Raw genomic sequence first — 20,324 nt, forward strand, 5'->3', positions numbered from 1 at the left:
CTCTCTATTATTCCTGTATGCCTTTCAACATCACTTCCACAAGTGCAGCACTGACGGCCTCAGTCCTGGGCAACAAGCCTGAGGATAGTGGACTGTAGATTGTGGTCAATTTCTCTTCCTAGCTCTGCTACTAACACGTTTTGTGACATTCAGTAGGTCATTTTAGGCCAAAATTTTCAAATGTAGGCAATAGTTATATTCCTGAAAGCACATTTAGGTGCTTGAATGAAGTACTTGTCTAAGCTGCTGTGTGTCAAGTTTTTGTTTCATCTGTAAACCTGCAGTAATAATAATACTTACCTGCTGTTATTAGACTTAATGAACATTTGCAAAGTACTTTTTTGGGCTATAGAACTCCAAAACACTATTGTTATTACTACTAGTAGTAGTAATAAATAAATGCAGTAGAAATGGGGGGAAGGAAACATTTCCAGATAAAATATAAGAGGATGACATTTTTGAAGAGATGAAACACTGAGTGTAACAGGAGAGCTGAGAACATTAATAAGCAAGACTTGAATGAAAGGGGCTTTCTGCATATGAAACTCTGAGGATGCCAAGGAGAAAAACAAAGGAGAAGAAGCCACTAATGCCGGGTACCTACATGGCTGGCTTATGTCCAGCTGTTGCTAGATATGTAGGGAAATACCAAATATACTCCCTTGCTTTCCTCCTATGCCTATTTTGCCCCTCATGTATGGAACTGCCATCTAGGCCATGTCCCTGTGTTGTATATTGGGTTGTAGATATAGATCTTGTTGTTATGGTAACTGAGTAGGTCACTGGGGTCAGCCCAGCTAGTCTGGGCTTGTTCTGGTGAGTTCTGTGCTATGCAATAAAATGGACACTTGCACCTACTCCAGCTCTCTGCCTTTCCACTGATTTCTTCCTATGCTGTGAAACTCCCCACGACATAACACCCTGCACACCTGCATCTACTTTTTACATGTTTCCTTGTGAAGCCTCACCTCTCCCTAATGTAGGGAATAATTTCTGGACACGCTGGGTGCAGGTGAAAACAAGCAGAGGATTTATTGGTTCACACAGCTGGTGGAATACTCATCAGGAGTTAACCTGGTGAGCACTAACTCAACCAAAACATACATTAGATTATATAGGTAGCAGATGGACAGAGGAGAAGTGATTTGATAGGTCTAGCAGCAGAAGTGAGATATGCACATGAGCCAATGGTCTACAACAGTTACACAACATCTCCGCCCATTACCAATTTAACATATTATCACTAATACAAGTAATTATTCCTAACAAGCTAAATAAGCCAACATAAACAAAGGCATGTTGATGGTCATTTTGTCGGCCGGAAATATAATGTGTCTCCTGCGGGGGTGGTATTGCCTTGGCACAATCTTTGGGATCCAAGCTTATTTTCTAGGAACAAAGCAGACAATGAAAAACAATCCCACGCGGATGTTTGGTTGTTTGGTACCGGCCTTATCAAAGTGAGGCCCTTTTGGAATGTGGTTGACAGGGGAACTAGGGTCACAGTAACTGCTGTTCTGGATGCTTCTCAGGCTCGGCCTGATACTTTCAGATTTGAGTTTGTGAGTTCTCAGCAAGATACCATGACTGCCTCAATTTACCCTATGCTAGCCTGCATGGGGCTGTGGAGTTTCTCTTGGTGCAGTCTGTACTTTTTAGGTGAAACCAAAAGGCATAATTTCAACTACATATGGCCCTGAGACACTAAAATAAAATACCTCAGAGTTATATCCCTATGGGTAAGACTTTCAGAAGAATTTTCTGTCTAATCTGAAAAGAGGTGTAACAAGTAGATGTAACAGACAGACAGTACAGTGAAGTGGGACTGTTTTTTGGTTTCCTATATTCAATGGCTACGTCTACACTGGCATGATTTTCCGGAAATGCTTTTAACGGAAAAGTATTCCGTTAAAAGCATTTTCGGAAAAGCGCGTCTAGATTGGCAGGATGCTTTTCCGCAAAAGCACGGGGTTTTTTTGTGGAAAACAAATCTCTGCTGTCTACACTTGCCCTTTTGCTCAAAAGTTTTTCGAAAAAGACTTTTGCCCGAATGGGAGCAGCATAGTATTTCCGCAAAAGCACTGACAATCTTACATGATATCGTCAGTGCTTTTGCAGAAATTCAAGCGGCCAGTGTAGACAGCTGGCAAGTTTTTCCGCAAAAGCAGATGATTTTGCGGAAAAACTTGCCAGTCTAGACACAGCCAATATGTTTTTTAAAGAAAAAACTTATATTTATGAGGTGGCAGCTTTCTTTGTTCCACAATGCTTCTCACAACTACTAACTAAAATACAGGCAGTCCCCGGGTTACGTACAAGATAGGGACTATAGGTTTGTTCTTAAGTTGTATGTAAGTTGGAACTGGTACGTATTGTAGGGGAAACTCTAACCAAACATTTCTCCAGAGCTCAGTTTTATTCTCCCACACCTCACTTCCCTCAGTCCTGCAGACCAGGGAGACGTGGAGCGGCTTTTCTCGCCGCGGAGGACACGGGTGGCGGGACCGCGGCTCATTTCGGCGGTCTGCTGGGGCAGGGGCGCAGCAAGTGCGGGGTTGCCTCACCCCGTTTGTAAGTAGGGATCCGATGTAAGTCGGATCCATGTAACCCGGGGACTGCCTGTATATGTTTTCTAATGGTGCCACAGCTACTCTAAGGAACTAGGAGCATATTTTCAAAGGCAACTTCAGTCAGGAACCCTTTTGCTTATAAAAGAAAGATCTAAGTTGATTTTGTATTTGTTAGGAAAGAAAGCCATTCCAACTAGAACCTGCTGACATTCAAGGTCACTATAAAAACAACTCCATTTTCCAGCCACTCCAGTGAATCTGCTCTTGCGTTAATTCCTGCTTCTGGCAGTCTCTTTAGTGAATTATTAATTTAAACATAACTGCAAGGGGGAGAAAGAACAGGCTGTAGTCTCTTTCCAGTGTAGGAACAATATATGTTGTTCCATGGCACAGGAGAATGTTGTGGTTTATGTTATGAATAGTAATGTCTTGAAATGAAACCCCTTACCCTTTATTTCCACATTTTTGTGTGACGCTGCATGGTGTATCCTTTTAATTTTGAATAGCATATATTCTGTATTTCCGTCTTATGAAACAGAACTATAAAAAGCAGAGATACATTTAGAGTAAAAATATCTTATAGAAAGCTAGAACTATTAAATTATAATTGCTCTAAATAATAAAGAATTTTATAATGAGCATAAATCAATTACAGAGTATAACTGTCACCTCACGTACATAAAGTTAAGCATGCATGTAAGAGTTTGCAGCACTGAGACCTTTATTTTTAGCACGGAAACTATTTCAAATTTTACATTGTGCTTGCAGTTTGAAAGATTGTACACTCAACAGAAAATTAATAATCGGAGGCAATGAAGTTTTACATCTCAACATAATTATGTTGCAAGTGACAGGATTTGTGTTTGCAAGAATGATATATAATGTGAAGCAAAGAGTACTCGAAAAGCTGATTGAAATGTGAAAAGCAGAAGTGTGCATTTTGTTATATATACAACTATCATGAACTAAATTAAAATGAGGAACTGCAGAGATTTTATAATCAGCTGGGTATTTAAAAAATGAGAATAAATACAGTAGAACCTCAGACACCTCAGGAATGGAGGTTTTTTATATCTATAAATGCTTGTAACTCTGGACAAAATGTGATGATGGTTCTTTCAAATGTTTACAACTGAACATTGACTTAATATAGCTTTGAACCTTTACCATGCAGGAGACAAACACCGCTTTTTCCTTACTATTTTAATAGTTTATGTTTAACACAGTACTGTATTTGCTTTTGTATTTTTATTTTGTCTCTGCTATGCCTGATTATGTACTTCTGGGTCCAAATGAAGTGTGTGGTTGAATGGTCCAGTTTGTAAATTTGATGTTCCGTAACACTGAGGTTCTACTGGAAGTCTATATAGCCATGTAAGACTGAAAAATACAACATTTTGAAACTGGTATATGAAAAATAATCTCAGTTGAATTCCACTGTAACAAGAATTGAATAATAGCATGTTAAGGTTTCCTAGCCTCTGATTTTCGATTTCTCTTACTCCTCATAAAATGAGAGTTATGGGAGTCAGAGTAAGAAGTTCTCCTGCTCGCCATTATTTCAAAATAATGTCTTGCAGTGTAGACACCTTCTTTGTTATTTCGGAAAAACAGACAGCACACAAAGCACCCTCCTTCCCCACTCATGGTTATTCACACAGCACATAGCCCTGGGTCAGGCAGGCATGCTGCCTGAGAACTCGGTTATGCTGCTGGCCAGGAATCACCCAAGTAAGTCTCCTGGCCAAAGCCTGGCTCTGGCACTCCAGCCCCTCACTTCCTCTACCCTCTACCTCCCCAGTCCTGCCCCCTCTACTCCACATAACCAAAACCCTGTGCCCCGCTCCTGCAACCATACACCCCCCCCAGATCTAGCACCTTAATAGTCTGCCCCGGGTCCCAACTTCCTGCTGCCCTAGGTCACATCCCAACCCCCTGCACCCCAGTCTCCTGCTCTAGGTCACAATGTATTTAATGTATCAATTTGTGCTAAGCCCTTCTCTATTGACACTTCAGTCTGGGACAGTACCCCAGATTTGTCACCTGAAAAGAACAGCTCAGGTGTGGGGATCTCCCCCAAATCCTCTATATCAAAGTAAAGGGTGCATGCTGTTGTAGCCCCAGGCTGATTTGCTGGATGCCTTCTTAGTGGGGGCTTTTTTTTTTTTTTACTTTGAAAGGTGCTTAAAGGGACAGGGAGTATAGACAGAGGCGTGGGCTATGCTCACTGCTTTGAATTGGTGCTAGATTCCCTCCATTAAACGTGTCTGCAGCACAAAATAAGTTCCAGCAATACCCAATGGATCAGGGTACTTCCTTTGCAATTGCAACCAGAAAAGGCTACATTTTGGGGGGAAGCCCCCCCCAGTCCTTGCAGACTCCCCAGCTTCTGCAGTGGGTGGGAGTGGGAATCCTCCACAGCTTCCCAGCCCTGTCAGTAAGGGAGGGAATTCCCAGCATCTCAACAAGTCACTGCAAGGCTCGGGGAAGGTAGAAAGGGAATCCACGCTGCTAGTTGAAGGAAGCTTCAGTTGAGAACAGCCTTCACTAAACAAGTCCCAGACAGGTTAATCCACGCTCATGTAAGGTGCATCCCAAGCACGAGTAGCTTGAGCGAGACGGAGGCTGCAGAAGATTTACAACAACAGCCACCTTTGTAACTGCCACAGCATGAAAGGAATACTCCTGTCTGCTGACTGGGGCTTGGAAATGCCATGAATGGAGCAGAGGCTGTTTCCGGCACAGAGCCTGGTGCTCCCAGGCAGGCAGGGGGATGAGAGGATTGCCTGCTTGCTGGAAATTCAAAATGACATCTGATGTGGGGCCATTCATTGTCATAACTGACATAACAGCACGATTCACTTTGCTAATTTTGGATGAGTGAGCGAGCCCTTTTGGGTAACGTGAATGCCGAATGAGGATAGGGGGGAAGGGACTAGCAGGGAAGAGGCAGTGCTAATCTCAGGCAGGGTGCCTCTGCTTTCCTGAAGAAAATCCGGTCACTTCCTGCAGTGTTCAGCAAGGAGAGCATGGGACTGAGATTGTGGTTACATAGTCTGCTATGTGCATGTGTTTGTACCATGGTGAGCTGTCTGGGGGACAAATGTTTTTTCAGCATATCTCAGCACAGTAAACTATATAACCCACATTTCCCTTCCTTCCGCTCCCAACATCACTGCTATTCCTCTGTCCCACATGATCTCTGCTTTCCTTCCATTGACCTCACCTGCTCTTCTTCTTCTCCTTCCTCTTCCACCCCACTTCCCAGTCAAAGCTTCAGCAAAGCCCGTTTCCCTATGGAATTGATTTGGACTTATTTTTCCTGCATTTGGGGTGGGTAGGCGGCAGATGCTATGTCCTCTGAACCTTCCTCAGCATGACCACCAGGAATCCCTCCTTTCTCCTGTGATGGATCCCCAGAGGAGAACAGCACTAGGATACTAGTGATCATGAAGCAGTGTCAGAACTGTTCACGTTTCTTTGGCTTTACACATCACCAGCAGGGAAAAGGCCATTGCAATGGCCATGCAGAGTGAGTGGGAGGCTGGACAGCCAGGTCTCAGCTGAGTGCCTTTGGACACCAGAAGATATGCTGATCTCACAGGCAACTTTTATTTCACAGTCATCTATACTATACCAGTAGCACATTCCTGCTGTCATACTCTTATTGTTCAACCATGAAATTTTTATCCATAAAAAATTGAGGGTAAGATTTGAGTCATGTAAGGTTTTTACTTTATTTGATTCTATTCTTTCACACACAGTGCCGATCCACACCAAGCCAACCTACTCTGTCATTCCTATACATAAGTATTACAAGTATCACCATTGATTATCCTCATCCCACCATGTTTCTGTGATGTCTGTTATAGCAATATCTTCATTTAATGCTAGACATTCTAACTCAGCCATTTTATTAGACTTCTAACATTTATATTTAAAAACGTGTATGTTTTATTAACGTTCAGTGGGATTCTTTTATCTTTTGCCAACTTCTTTCCCATCCATTTTACTATGATACAGAGTTTTCCCCCTTTAATAAACTCATCCCTAAGGGAGGTATCTGCCTGAACTATATGTTCCTTCATATTTGTTCGCTTTCCTCCAGTTCTTAGTTTTAAAGCAAAATCCTCTACAACCTTTTAAATGTTACATGCCAGCAGTCTGGTTCCATTTTGGTTCATGTGGAGCCCATCCTTCCTGGATGCACTCTTGCTTTCTCCAAAAGTTTCCCACTCCCTTATAAGCCCTAAGCCCTCCTCCATGCATTGACACCCTGCCTGTATGTTCTGTGTATAGAGCTGGAAGCATTTCAGAGAATGCTATCCAGGGAGGTTCTGGATCTTAATTTCTTACCTAGTAATTTCTTACTCCTACTTTTTCCTATGTCACTATTATCTACATGTATCATGACCCCTACCCTATCCCCAGCACAGTACATAAGCCTGTCCAGGTGTCTCAAGAGGTCCACAACCTTCACAGCTAGAAAGCAATTTACTTTGCAGTATTCCCAGTCACTACAAGCCCCACTATCTGCATTACTAATAATTGAATCCCCCGTTCGCTATTACCTGACTCTTCCTATTAACTAGGGCTCCCTCCCCAGAAGAGTATTCTTCATGTGAGAGGATACTATAATGTCATCAAGAAGGATGGTCCCATGTATGGAGGTGGTTTCCTTATGTTCCAGCTTGATGTTCTCCTTCCTGAACAATTGTATTGTCTTTAACAGCACAGAGACTGTTAGACAGTACTGCCCCATGTACCTCTCTGTCTCCTTTAGCTCCTCCAGTTCAGCCACTCTTCCCTCCAGAGCTCATTTTGTGGTTCTGACAGCCTTGAGCTTCTTTCACTGCATGCACAGATGCCAGTTGCTGACAAAGCAGGTAATCATACATGCTGCTTTCAGGGCAATAATCTGGGTAGCTCTCAGTCTAATGCTGATCTTCCACCTGCCTTATTTTTATTCCTGTGGGGTTGGGGGGGGTTCATATTCCAGAGTGAGAGACATCAAAGCAGTGGTGGGCATCTTAGGCTAATGAGTATGCTGCATGAATGGCCTTCCTTCATCTCAGTGGGCTGCAAGATTATCATAACCAAGGCAGTCTCCTGGGATAAGGTAGATTTGCTAACTGCACTTGCTTACCTAGAATTTGCAGGGTGGAGTGATTGAACTGTAGCAATGCTTTGACTGGATGCCAAGGGAGCGCACAGATCTTATAGTTAACACTGTGTGCAATCAACACACGCATCTCACTTCATGTGCCCTTGCTCTACATGTGTGTCACTTAGTAATACCAGTAGGAAAAAGCTATACGGATGGAAAATAACGGAATCTAGCAAGCCTGCTGTGGGCAGTGGTAAACAAAATCTCTCATGGGCCGAAAGTAGAACCATGATGGACTGCAATGCAGCCCATGGGCCACAGGGGCTATGTCTACCCCTTTTTGTGCAAGATCCTTATGCCTTTAAAATAGAAATAAAAAGGGGGTGGTTTCGCAAAACGGACACATCCACACTGCTTGTTTTTGCGCAAAAACCTCTTGCACAAAAAGCATCGGAAGAGATTATGCAAATGAAGCACAAGAAAATGCTCATGAGCGCTTCATTTGCATTGCTTCTTCCGCAAAAAAAACATAGTGTAGACAAAGCCAGGGTTTCTTATCACTGCATCAAAGGATGCAGTTATATCACAAACATACCAGTTTATAGCAAAGTTACACAGCTATGGCAAAAATCCTAATGTACATTACACAAAGATGTGGCAATGTATCCTGCTCATGCAGTAAGTAACACCAAGAGGCACAGCTAGCTGCAAAAGCCTATCATGCAGTGAAATTTTGCCATTGAATAAATTCTCTATGTCCCACAATAATTCCAGAGATACTTGAGTCTGATTGCAGTAGACACATCTAAAGGTTACACTAGATATGGTAAAACAGAAACTTATTACAAGATAGTGGCCTAGCCTCATTATATCAAAATACACTACAGGCAAACAGCTCTATAAGCATTCTGAAACTCCTTTGGGACTTCAACAAGTAAAACTTCTCCATAATGTATTGGCTAATTGCTTATCAACAGTTTTGAAATAAAACATGCTGCCTTCTTACACCCATTCGGTACAGCATGCAGTGGCTGCAGACAAATGATTTTCTGGCAGTGTCTGCGTTCTGGGGAACATCTTGCTCCAAGCTTTTCAATGTACAGCAATCAAAAAAGCTTTTCAAACCCGAGCCATTCTTTTTCGATGACAAATCTGAGGAACTGTCCCAGATTGACATGTCATTAGAGGAGTTTTTGGAGCCAATTGATAAATTAAACAGTAATAAGTCATGAGGACCAGATGGTCTTCAAACAAGAGTTTTGAAAAAACTCAAATGTGAAATTGCAGAACTGCTAACTGTGGTATTTAACCTGTCATTTAAATCAGCTTCTGTACAGGATGGCCGGAGGATAGCTGATGTGATGACAATTTTTAAAAGGGGTTCCAGAGGTGATCCCAGAAATTACAGGCCAGTAAGGCTAACTACAGTACCAAGCAATTTGGTTGAAAAAACAGTAAAGAATAGTAACAAGAACAAAAATAGTACAGAATTATCAGAGACATAGATGAACACAATTTGTTGAGGAAGATTCAACGTGGCTTTTGTAAAGGGAAATTGTGTCTTGCCAATTTACTAGAATTCTTTGAGGGAATCCATAAGCATGTAGATAATGGCAGTTCAATGAACATAGTATACTTGGCCTTTCAGAAAGCCTTTGACAAGGTAGTTTACCAAAAACTCTTCAACAAAGTAAGCTGTCATGGGATAAGAGGGAAGGTCTTCTCATGGACTGGTAACTGGTTAAAAGACAGGAAACAAAGGGTAGGAATAAATGGTCAGTTTTCAGATTAGAGAGAAGTAAATAGTGGTGTTCCCCATGTGTCTATACTGGGACCAGTACCATTCACCATACTCGTAAATGCTTTGGGGAAAGGGTCAAACAGTGATGTGGCAACATTTCCAAGATAGTTAAGTCTAAAGCAAACTGAAGAATTACAAATAGATCTCAAAAAACTGAGTGACTGGACAACAAAATGACACGTGAAATTCAATGTTGGTAAATGGAAAGTAATTCAGATTAGAAGACATAATCCCCACTATACATATAACTGCTACAACTCAAGAAAGTGGTCTTGGTATCACTGTAGATAGTTCTTTGAGACCATCCACTCAATGTGCAGTGTCAGTCAAAAAAGCTAACAGACTGTCAGGAGTCATTATGAAAAGTATAGGTAGTACTAGCGTAGACAGCACTAGAAGCTGAAATAAGCTATTTTGACTTTAATTGACATAGCTGTGTAGCTTATTTCATCTTTAGCCCTGCTGTGTAGATGTGCCCTTACAGAGTAAGGTTGGCAGCTAAGCAGGGGTTTTGGATTTAGGGGCCTAAAGTGACAGCTAGACATATATTTCCTGATACCCTTGTGAGTGAGATAAAGATATCCAAGCATGGGTTAACTTGAGATTTTATGGGACTGTTCTAGAACATGCTTATGAATGTTTCAAATGGTGTGTTCTCTGTCCCAAACGAGAGTTCTGACTCTTGGCTAGAAATGATCTAAACAAAAGCAGCAACCAAACTTTAAAAATAGCTCAGTTTTCTTGTCACCCCCACCTGAAGAGCCAAGTGCCAAGAGTTAGATCAGGCAGCTATTCCTCAAAGGAAAGGCAAGAGGACCAGCTAGATGTTCCCCAAAGATAACATCAAGTAAATGGAAATGCCTGGGGGATGTTGAGAACAGAAGTGTCTCTAAAAAAAAAGAAAAGGATCTGGAATCTCTGAGAAGGGAAGGCGCTACATAAACTGATACTTAAAATCACAGAAATTTAGCACGCCAGTATTTGAAAGTGAATGTATTGGCCTAGATGCCTATGATATTACTTCAGAGATGCCAAGTGGCAGCTCATAGTTATGTGGAGCAGGTGGCTGCATATCTCAGAATATTTGCAGTTGTGCAAGTCTGTCCAATCACATTAGGAAACCTTTTCAAGCATCCACAATTCAAATCTGTCACTAAATTTTGCCTTTGTTCTCCCAGCACAAAACCAGAAAGAGTGTTTAGAATCAAGTTCGCTCTCTTATCTCCAAAGAGGCTAGACATCCAAGTACAGCCTCTCCATAACTGTTATCCTAGCCTCTCTGCGCACACACACACCCCCTCCCACATGGAGACTCCATCACTGCACCCTGATAAATCCAGATTCGGTGGTCTTTGTTTCTAATCCACCCCAGTGATTTCTGCTAGACAAGGCCCTTCCAAGTCAACACAGAACTTTCCTTCAGTGCACAGTGTGCATAAGGGCCTCCATCTTTGGAGCCATTTTACTTGCCTCTTTCCCCCTGCAGAGATGTGTTCTCTGCTAGAAGTGCCATGAATCCCTTGAAATCATGGTAAAAGCCTAGAAGAGAGCAGGGATTTAATGAAAAGAATAATGAGAAACTTTTTTTCTAGAATTATACTGAATAAAGGCAATCCTATTTATTATTTACATCCTTCTTGATTTTAATGAGCAGTCTTAGTGATAATTGCCAGGTTGTGCATAGTCAGGTTGCTGTTTTCATTATTTTTCACCATTTTATAATGTTTTTAAAATTGTAAATGTTCAGTGAATTTTCTTCTGTGACGAGGTTACTGGCCTAATGGGTGATGGGGAGGGGGAAGCATCCTGTGCAATATACAGTATATTGATTTTACTGTATCTTGTCACAGACCCACATGACATTCTCATAAGCAAACTAGGGAAAGGTGGTCAAGATGAAATTTCTAGAAAGGGGTGCTAGACAGCTTGTTCCTTCACCCACCCACTTCCTTAGTTGTTCACACATGAACACAGAACAGCAAGGGTTGTCTAAACTACATCCCTCTTTTGAAAGAGGGATGTAAATTAGGCAGATAGAAATTGAAAATGAAGCCAGGATTTGAATTTCCTGCACTTCATTTGCATAATGGCAGCCGCACATTCTTTCAAAAATAGGTATTTCGAAAGTGAAACTGCTGTCTAGACGCGGTTCTTTTAAAAAAACCCTTTTTTGAAAGATCCTGTACTCCTCAGCATGAATCCAGTTTCCTTTTTCCCTTGTTCCCAACTTGCTTCCTGTTTGCTCTCCAATTTAGGGTATGTCTACACTGCCACCCTAGTTTGAACTAGGGTGGCTAATGTAGGCATTCGAAGTTGCAAATGAAGCCCAGGATTTAAATATCCTGGGCTTCATTTGCATCTTGCTGGGCACCGCCATTTTTAAATCCCCCTTAGTGCGGACTCTGTTCCACGAGGAGTAACGGTAGTTCGAATTAGCCTAATTCGAACTACCTACTCCATGCCGCGTGTAGCTGCGGGCACGGAGTTCGCACTAAGGGGCATTTAAAATGGTGGCACCCAGCAAGATGCAAATGAAGCCCGGGATATTTAAATCCCGGGCTTCATTTGCAACTTCGTATGCCTACATTAGCCACCCTAGTTCGAACTAGTGTGGCAGTGTAGACATACCCTTAGGGTATGTCTACACTACCCCACTAGTTCAAACTAGCGGGGTAATGTAGGCATACCGCACTTGCAAATGAAGCCCGGGATTTGAATTTCCCGGGCTTCATTTGCATAAGCCGGGCGCCGCCATTTTTAAATCCCGGCTAGTTCGAACCCAGTGCCGCGCGGCTACACGCGGCACGGAGTAGCTAGTTCGGATTAGGCTTCCACGAGGAGTACAGCTAGTTCGGATTAGAAGCCTAATCCGAACTAGCTACTCCGTGCCGCGTGTAGCCGCGCGGCACGGGGTTCGAACTAGCCGGGATTTAAAAATGGCGGCGCCCGGCTTATGCAAATGAAGCCCGGGAAATTCAAATCCCGGGCTTCATTTGCAAGTGCTGTATGCCTACATTACCCTCCTAGTTCGAATTAGGAGGGTAGTGTAGACATACCCTTATATAGTAACTAACAGACTTACCCAGCATTGCCTGAGTCCTTCAGGGAAGGGCTAGCATTGTGGGTGGTGCAGGACTCTGAGCAGAGCTTTGGGGATTTGGGGAGGGAAGTTCAGGAGACTGGGGCGGCGGCTGTATGTGTGAGAGTGAGGGTGGGGAGGTGAAGAGGGGCTCCAATGCAGGGTGTCCCATTCAGCCCTGGCCTTTTCTCTCCCCACAGTCCCTTTCCTGGGGCCAGGGTTGTAGGGGAAAGAAGGAGCCTTCAAGCAGGCTGCTGGTGAGCTCAGAAAGCTAACTAAGGGCTGGTTGTACACACAAGACTGGAAGCAGCATGCACCTTGCCAGGGTTGTTATGGAGGACCAGCATGTTGTGGGAGGGTGGGCAAAGCAAGGATTGTGAGAAGGGAAACACATAAAGGGTCAGTGAGTGGATAATAGAAGCAACATGTGACTGGCTGCATCTGACACCTGCTCACACTCACCAACTACAGCAGCTCAGAGCCAGTGTCAGCTGGAAATGGGATGGGGTGGCAAGGCCATGCTGTCTGAGAGCTGGGATGCTGTGGTGGCTGCACAGATACACCAGGAAGGAGAGTGGCTGGCATCTTCATTCCGCCATCAACCTTGCACACCCACTTCCATTGCTGGCTCTGCACCCCACTGGTGGGCAAACGGCTGATGGGCAGGGATCTGGCTAGCAGCAGGACCCATCAGTACAGAGAGAAAAACCAGGACAATTTGTCCTATTTTAAGAAAAAGTCGGGACTCCTGTAGAAGGGTTTAAATATGGACTGTCCCTTTAAAAATGGAATGTCTGGTCACCCTAAGGATGTGGTTAGTAAAGTTGCTCATTCTAAAATAGGATAGTTTGCTTCATATGCACATTTATATTGAATGATGCCTTAATAGACACACATTGTCAAACACAACTTTGTGTTTCTCTAAAAGTTCAAAAAAATTGTACTGACAGATATCAAACCTGGCACTTCACGTTAATAATTCATACTCCTTAGGTGTATTTCTTTTCTTTGAGCCATTTTATGTGTTGTCTTGAATATAAATATAGCAACAAGAAAGGGAAACAGTTACATTATTGAGAAGATGTGAACTGACATAAACAATCCTACTTGTTTGTTTCTTTGCAGATAGAAAGGAAGTGAAGGTGGGAGAGTATAATGCTGTAGCTGATACACTGGAAATAATCAACAACACCATCAGATTCCAAGGTAGGCCAGGAAATGGAAGAGATGAATGACTGTTGTATGGATTGCTATATAGTTCAGAGTTCCATGCTTTGTACAGACACATTTTATTATCCTGGTGCTGAAAAAATGGTTATAAAATCAGAGCCTGAAGGGATAAGGGCCAGTGTCTCATGCTTGATATTTCTTTGTGTCATGGAGGCTCTTAAAAGCTGCAAAAGGAGAATTCAGAAAAGAAAGTAGCAATATTTTGAATGATTGTATTGTTGGTATTTCTCATTGCAACATCTTGTGCTAATTGTACATGATCTGTGAAAATGGATATTTCAGTGCCTTTCAGAATATGTTTTCTTTCTCACGTTCACAAATTCAAAATGCTTTGATTTCATTCTTATGTCACCTCCACCAATCAGTCTCACTAGCATGACGTGTGAGTATATAAAGAGGAAGTTACATTTCTCTTAGTCTTTGTAACTACATGAAGATACCAGTTGTCATTTTATTGTCTTCCATAAACTTATAGAAATGAATAAGGGATTTCTTTTTTTCACGGAGAATAGTTATGTGCATGTGTCATTAGGTACAGAGAAAGGACCAGATCGTGGACCCTTCTAAGGTTACTTTATGCTGGTCTAATAGCACAAAGTAGCATTAAACTTGTTTTAAAGGGTCCTATTATTATTCCCCCAGCACAAGGGGATGCTTGGGTGATGCAGAACTGTGACACACTACTTCACCCAGCACTCCAGCAGAAGCTGTATTGCCAAGGTGTCCCCACCCTCATGCAGTCTCTGGCTGCTGCAACGGCTTTTATTATTTTGGGGGAGTTGGTGCTACTTCCTACCTCATATAGAATACTAAACAACTTGTCTGGTGTTTAATTGGTCCTTCAGGACATGGGGCTGGCAGTGTGAGGGGTGCAGGAGTCAGGGCAGGAGCTGGGGGATGTGAGGGCACAGGGGAGGGAGCCAGAGGTGTGTGTGTGTGTGTGCAGGAATCAGGGTTGGGGGTTGAGGAGGGGCTCAGGGCAGGGAGTAGGGGTACAGGAGTCAGATCAGAGGGTTGGAAGGAGGGAGATATCAGAGGAGAGGGGCTCAGGGCAGGCGGTTGGGGTGGCCACCGGCTTCTCCATGGGAGCAGTGTGGGCTGCACACCCTGCACACCCTGCATTCCTGGGGTGAGCATTGGGAGAGAGATGCACAGGCCTCTGGCCAGATTCTACCCAGGCCTGGTACGGGAGACACACAAGCCTCCTGCCAGCTTCTATACGGGTTCGGCCTAGTAGTGGGAGAGGCTGTTCCTTGAGGCAGGCTGATGGCCAGCAGCTGTTCACCAGGCTGTGAGGTGCCACCCTTCTGCTTGCTGGGGCACTTGCTGCCCCCCTGTGGTCATCGGTGAGTATAACTGTCCCTGCTCTAATCCCTCCCCCCCTTTTGTTTGATATGATACAGTCACATTCCATGGATATCCCATTATCATGGAATAACCAAACTCTGACCTTGTTTTAAGTTACGATAAGAGGAAGCTGCATAGCAAATTTGGTGGTCTTACTATTTAGGAGGAGTTCTTGAACAAATGGACTCACAGATGGACAGACAGACGCACATTTCTAAAATATATAGCTAGAGCTACATTATAACCCCTATTATAGTTACCAGCTATTAAATTGATTTCCATTCTACAAATGTGAAAAATAAATCTTATTCGTTGTTTCAGTTTAATACTGATGCAAATAACTAATATGCTCTATGAAGTAGCTTAAGTATGGTATCCTTTATTATAAGCCTCTCATTCTTTATTGTATTTTGGTCATTTTACTTATTGCCTGTTTAGTTTTGTGGAGAACATCGCCCTTCTAGTAAATATGTAACTCCTTAAAAAATCTCTGCAGAAGATTTGTCGTCTGAAGGGGGAATTCTCAGGTGTGTTGTTCTAGCACAGCTAGTGTAAAATAGCTGCAAAGCAGCCAGAAGGCACTTGCAGGGAATATCCCCAGGACATGGTCTCAGAGGTAGCGCAGAGCAGGCACAGACCTTCGCAAGAGCCTCCTCACAGGTCTGTTCTAAGGGTGAGTGGGCAAAGATGAGCTTGCACTGATTATTACTACAGGCAGTCCCCGACTTACGCGGATCCGACCCGCACTTACGAACGGGGCTTTCTTTCCCCGGAGCTCGCAGGCAGCGATCCGCCACCTCGACCTCCGGGGCGAGAAAAGCTGCTCCCGGTGCCCCTGGTCTGCTGGAGACCATCTCCAGCAGACCAGGGGCACCGGGAGCGAAGCCGCAGCAGCGGCGGGTTCCCGTGCTTCTGAGGCTTTGCCAGAGCAAAGCCTCAGAAGCGCGGGAACCCGCTGCTGCTGCGGCTTCGTTCTCGGTGTCTCTGGTCTGCTGGGGACCGTCTCCAGCAGACCAGGGATACCGGGAACGAAGCCGCAGCCGCGGCAGGGTCCCGCACCTCTGAGGCTTTGCCAGAGCAAAGCCTCAGAGGTGCGGCACCCTGCTGCCGCTGCGGCTTTGCTCCCCGTGTCCCTGGTCTGCTGGGGGGGGGCGCAGCTAGTGTGCCCCCCCCAGCAGACCAGGCTTTTGTTGTGGACCCTGGGGCAGAGCAGAAGGGGCGCTGCCGGTTGGTCCTGCAGCGCCGCTCTGGGCATTACTGGACCAACCCAGCAGCACCCCAGCTGCTCTGCCCCAGACGTCCTGATTCAGCCGCTGCTGGTCAGTTTCAGCAGTGGCTGAATCAGGACGCCTGGGGCAGAGCAGCTGGGGCACTGCTGGGTTGGTCCAGTAGTGCCGAGGAGCGGTGCTACTGGAGCAACCCAGCAGCACCCCAGCTGCTCTGCCCCAGGTGTCCCCAAGTCAGCCACTGCTGAAACTGACCAGCGCTGACTACAGAAAGCCCGAGGCAGAGTTGCTCTGCCCCAGGCTTCCTGGAATCAGCTGCTGATCAGTTTCAGCAGCAGCTGACTTGGGGACGCTTGGGGTTCTTAAGTTGAATCTGTATGTAAGTCAGAACTGGCGTCCAGATTCAGCCGCTGTTGAAACTGATCAGTTTCAGCAGAGGCTGAATCTGGATGCCAGTTCCGACTTACATACAGATTCAACTTAAGAACAAATCTACAGTCCCTATCTTGTACGTAACCCGGGGACTGCCTGTATGCCCCAGTATGTTACCATAGTGCAGCAGCCTACTAGAGTTTTCACCTAGGACACACATTAGGGCAGCCCTCGGGGCTGTTCTCACCTGAGTTGTGGGGACAAAACAGATCCCGGAAGCCCTGGGAAAGGGTAGATACAGTCTGTCTCCCTTCAGCTCCTGAGCCTGCCTCAGCCCAGGTGCAAGGATGATTTTTCTGAGGGAGTGTTCCCGGTATCTGCTTCCTGACAGGTTAGGCATATCATCACAGGATCACAAGACCAACCAGCTGCTTCTATAAAAGCCTTGGTATAATATCTACACCACATGATCAGTCATATACTGATGTCCCATTGGGAAATGTATTTAAACCAGATTCAGGGAGGAAAAACACATGGAATGTTTTAAAACATTTTTCCAAGTTAATTTTCTTATGAAATCATAGAATTACATTTGTATGCTTCATGATTGTTTTTGAATGGCCTTAGAATGGAGGCTTAGGGATTTTTTTCTATAAGAAATTATGTATGTGCAACTTTGTCTTTTTTTCAAACCCCTCCCCCATAATGCTCTTCTTTCTTTAATCAGCAATGAGAAGGGTAGTTATGGTAGGATAGACTGTTAATCTTTCTCCAACCTCATCTATTAAATGAAATCAGTCACGTTTCACAAAAGTTAGCAAACTCCAACTCTAAGTCACTACATAGGAGTAAGCAGGGCTGGCGATAGATGAGGCTGGGGGAGGGGGAAGGTTCGGTCCTCTAGAAGAAGCAGAGAGGCTAGGAATAACCAGCCCTCAGTGCCACCTGGACTATGCCATGCAGGTCTTCAGCAGTGATTTAAAGAGCTTGGGACTTTGTGGAGGCCTTTTTAAATCACAGGTCTTGGAGCAAGTCCCTCTTTCTTCACCCCTCCCTTCCCCCACACCCGGTGGTGGCCCTAGGAGAAAAAGTTTGCTGTACCCTCTGTGGGCAGGTTTCAACCACTGAGACAGCTTTAAAAGATAAAAGCCTGTGGAGGGAAGAGTGATCTTGCCAGTGGGACTCAGAAATGCTGGGTTCAGTTCTTAGTTGTGCTTTGGATTTGCAGTGTGACTTCTGTCTCGATTACTTAGGCTATTTGGCCTGTTGAATGTAGCTAGTTGGCTTGAATGATATAGCAGTTTGGCTGGTTAAGTGTTGCTAGTTTGCTATAGCAGTAGCCACTATGGTGACCTTTTTCATAATTTTTTTTCAAATACAACAAATGTAACAATATACATGATTCACCATAATACACAAAGTAAGTCAGAGATGGTTAGGATAAAGAAAGTAAGAGGAAGCAAGATACCTATCTCCAGAGTTTGGAGTTCACTGAGCTCTAAAAACGTATCCCAAATTACTTTGAGTTTTTGGGCATTCCCCTTCTGTGGAACGTCAGTCATCCATTAGATGCAAGGTCAGCTGCATCACTGAGCCTGTATCAATATTTGGAAAGGATCAACTTTTCCATTTTTGAAGGATTAATTTTGTAGTGACCAAATTGCACGTTTGAAAGCATGCCACCTTGTTAACAGTTAAATCAAGAACATATCCAAAAACAGATGCCCACAAGAACCGTTAGGGCCAAAGCTTATAGCAGTAGCAAACCTGAGGCTAGAAGTAACTCAGGAGAAAAAACAAGTTTTGCTCCATGTCTTTCACATCCTCAGCAGCCAGGCCAGACAGTATTGCATAAGACAGTTTGGTCAATATTGAGCTTATCCACCATGCAGTTTAAACAGCCACAAACTTTTTTTGGTAAATAGACAGAGGCTCTGATTCTAAACTGTGCTCTAATTGCTAGTGAAACAAGAGTGGTAAAGATTCCAAACTAGACTCTCGTCCTTGATCCAGTCCTTTTGTGTAGAAAGAGGGACAAAAAGGCAGGAAAGCTTGACTTCATTGCCTAGTTGGATATTCCTCCAGTGTATCCCCTGGTGGTATAGAGCTGACTGCTAAGTTACCCCTTTCTCTGTCCCCATTCTAGGGGGAGTTTTGGGCTAGGACTGAGAAAAGTAATGCATGACCATTTGGCCTCCATCAATCATTGGCTCATATGCTTTTGGGGCCATAGCCAGCTGCACTCAGCCTTGCTGGGAAGGTTCTGCTATAAAATTGGCCCTAATATTAGACTTTTAAATGGCTCAATGGCAACTCCCACCCTAACTGATAACTGATCCTATGAATTCAATGGGGAAGGGTTAAACGTAAGAGCCATGGTGGGAGAATTTCCAGTGTCTGAATGAGTTAAGCTTAACTGGTTAGAATGAAATCTGCACTACTTGCAGAAAGACTGTGTATTCAAGTTCTATGCAGAAACATGTTGAGCAGTTCTGAGCATGAGATTTAGTTGGGAAGGGGAAAACCCTATTGTAGTTCTTCAGGGAGGCTGCCGGTCAGGATTTACTGCCAAGGTGTCCTCACAGGTTTCTGGCTCTGTTGATGATGATAACCAGAAGGCCACTTGCGTGTGTGCTCAGTGATGTGTGCCCCAAGAGAGCCTCCAAAGACCACAAACCAAATAAGGATCGAAGGTGCCAGGTCAAGTTTATTGTAAAGCGAAGTACAATAATAGTTGTCCGTAGACTCTGCTGAACTACTACGCATATGTACTTGCCACAATGGAATGACTCAATCAGTGGGAAATTTCCATTGCCCCCCAGTCATACAAAGACTGTCTCCCCCAACACACCACCTTATATACAGGTACAAACAAATCACACCTCACTACTGACATTGTCAGGTTGCCACCCTTTGGTGTTGTCGGGTTTCCACCCTCTGACACTACTTAGATACCATCCATCACCCTGTACCTTGTGGTTTGATTAGATCATTTCTATCCATCATGCTGTCCTTTTAGACCCTTTCCTGAACCTGGGTCTGAATCTGTGAAGGTCTTTTTTAATGAGCTAGTGAGATCATGTGCTTTCCACTTATGACTAGTACCAATTATTGTTCTGCAGTCATAACCTACCACCAATTAGTGTTTTGTGCCCTCTGCCCTGTTCATGCCAAGTTCTGTGAGCTGGGGCCTGCCTCTTGCTCACAGCTTAGCTTTGCTTTATGTTAGCCATGTTTTGCCCATTGTTAGCTAGGCCTCAGGCCTCAAACCAGGCCTGTGCTGCATTGGCTTATGTTTTAGGCCTTCATCTTACTACACCTATGTCTGCTGTTTCAGAGTTTCATGGGATTCTATGGCCTCTGCATTCATGTACACATGAACATACAGGCTCTTTTTGGGTCCCCCCAACCCTGCCCCCAATGTAGCTTTTCACACTGGCTGTGTCTAGACTGCCATGATTTTGCGGAAATACATTTAATGGAAAAGTTTTTCCGTTAAAAGTATTTCCGCAAAAGATCGTCTAGATTGGCAAGTGCCTTTGCGCAAAAGATTTGCTTTTGCGCAAAAGCATCCGTGCCCAGTATAGACGCA

General features: G+C 44.1%; 1 protein-coding gene across 1 annotated transcript in view; it reads left to right on the top strand.

Annotated features, from left to right (window-relative positions):
• Positions 1-20,324, top strand: part of GABBR2 (gamma-aminobutyric acid type B receptor subunit 2) — an 862,687-nt gene that overhangs the window by 570,144 nt on the left and 272,219 nt on the right. Inside the window, exon 9 of the mRNA XM_075921529.2 lies at positions 13,683-13,763. Coding sequence (XP_075777644.2) covers positions 13,683-13,763 — 81 coding nt within the window. The remainder of the gene's footprint in view (positions 1-13,682; positions 13,764-20,324) is intronic.

The sequence above is a fragment of the Pelodiscus sinensis genome, chromosome 2 (assembly GCF_052426305.1).
Source record: "Pelodiscus sinensis isolate ZL-2025 chromosome 2, ASM5242630v1, whole genome shotgun sequence".
Classification (NCBI taxonomy): Eukaryota; Metazoa; Chordata; order Testudines; family Trionychidae; genus Pelodiscus; species Pelodiscus sinensis.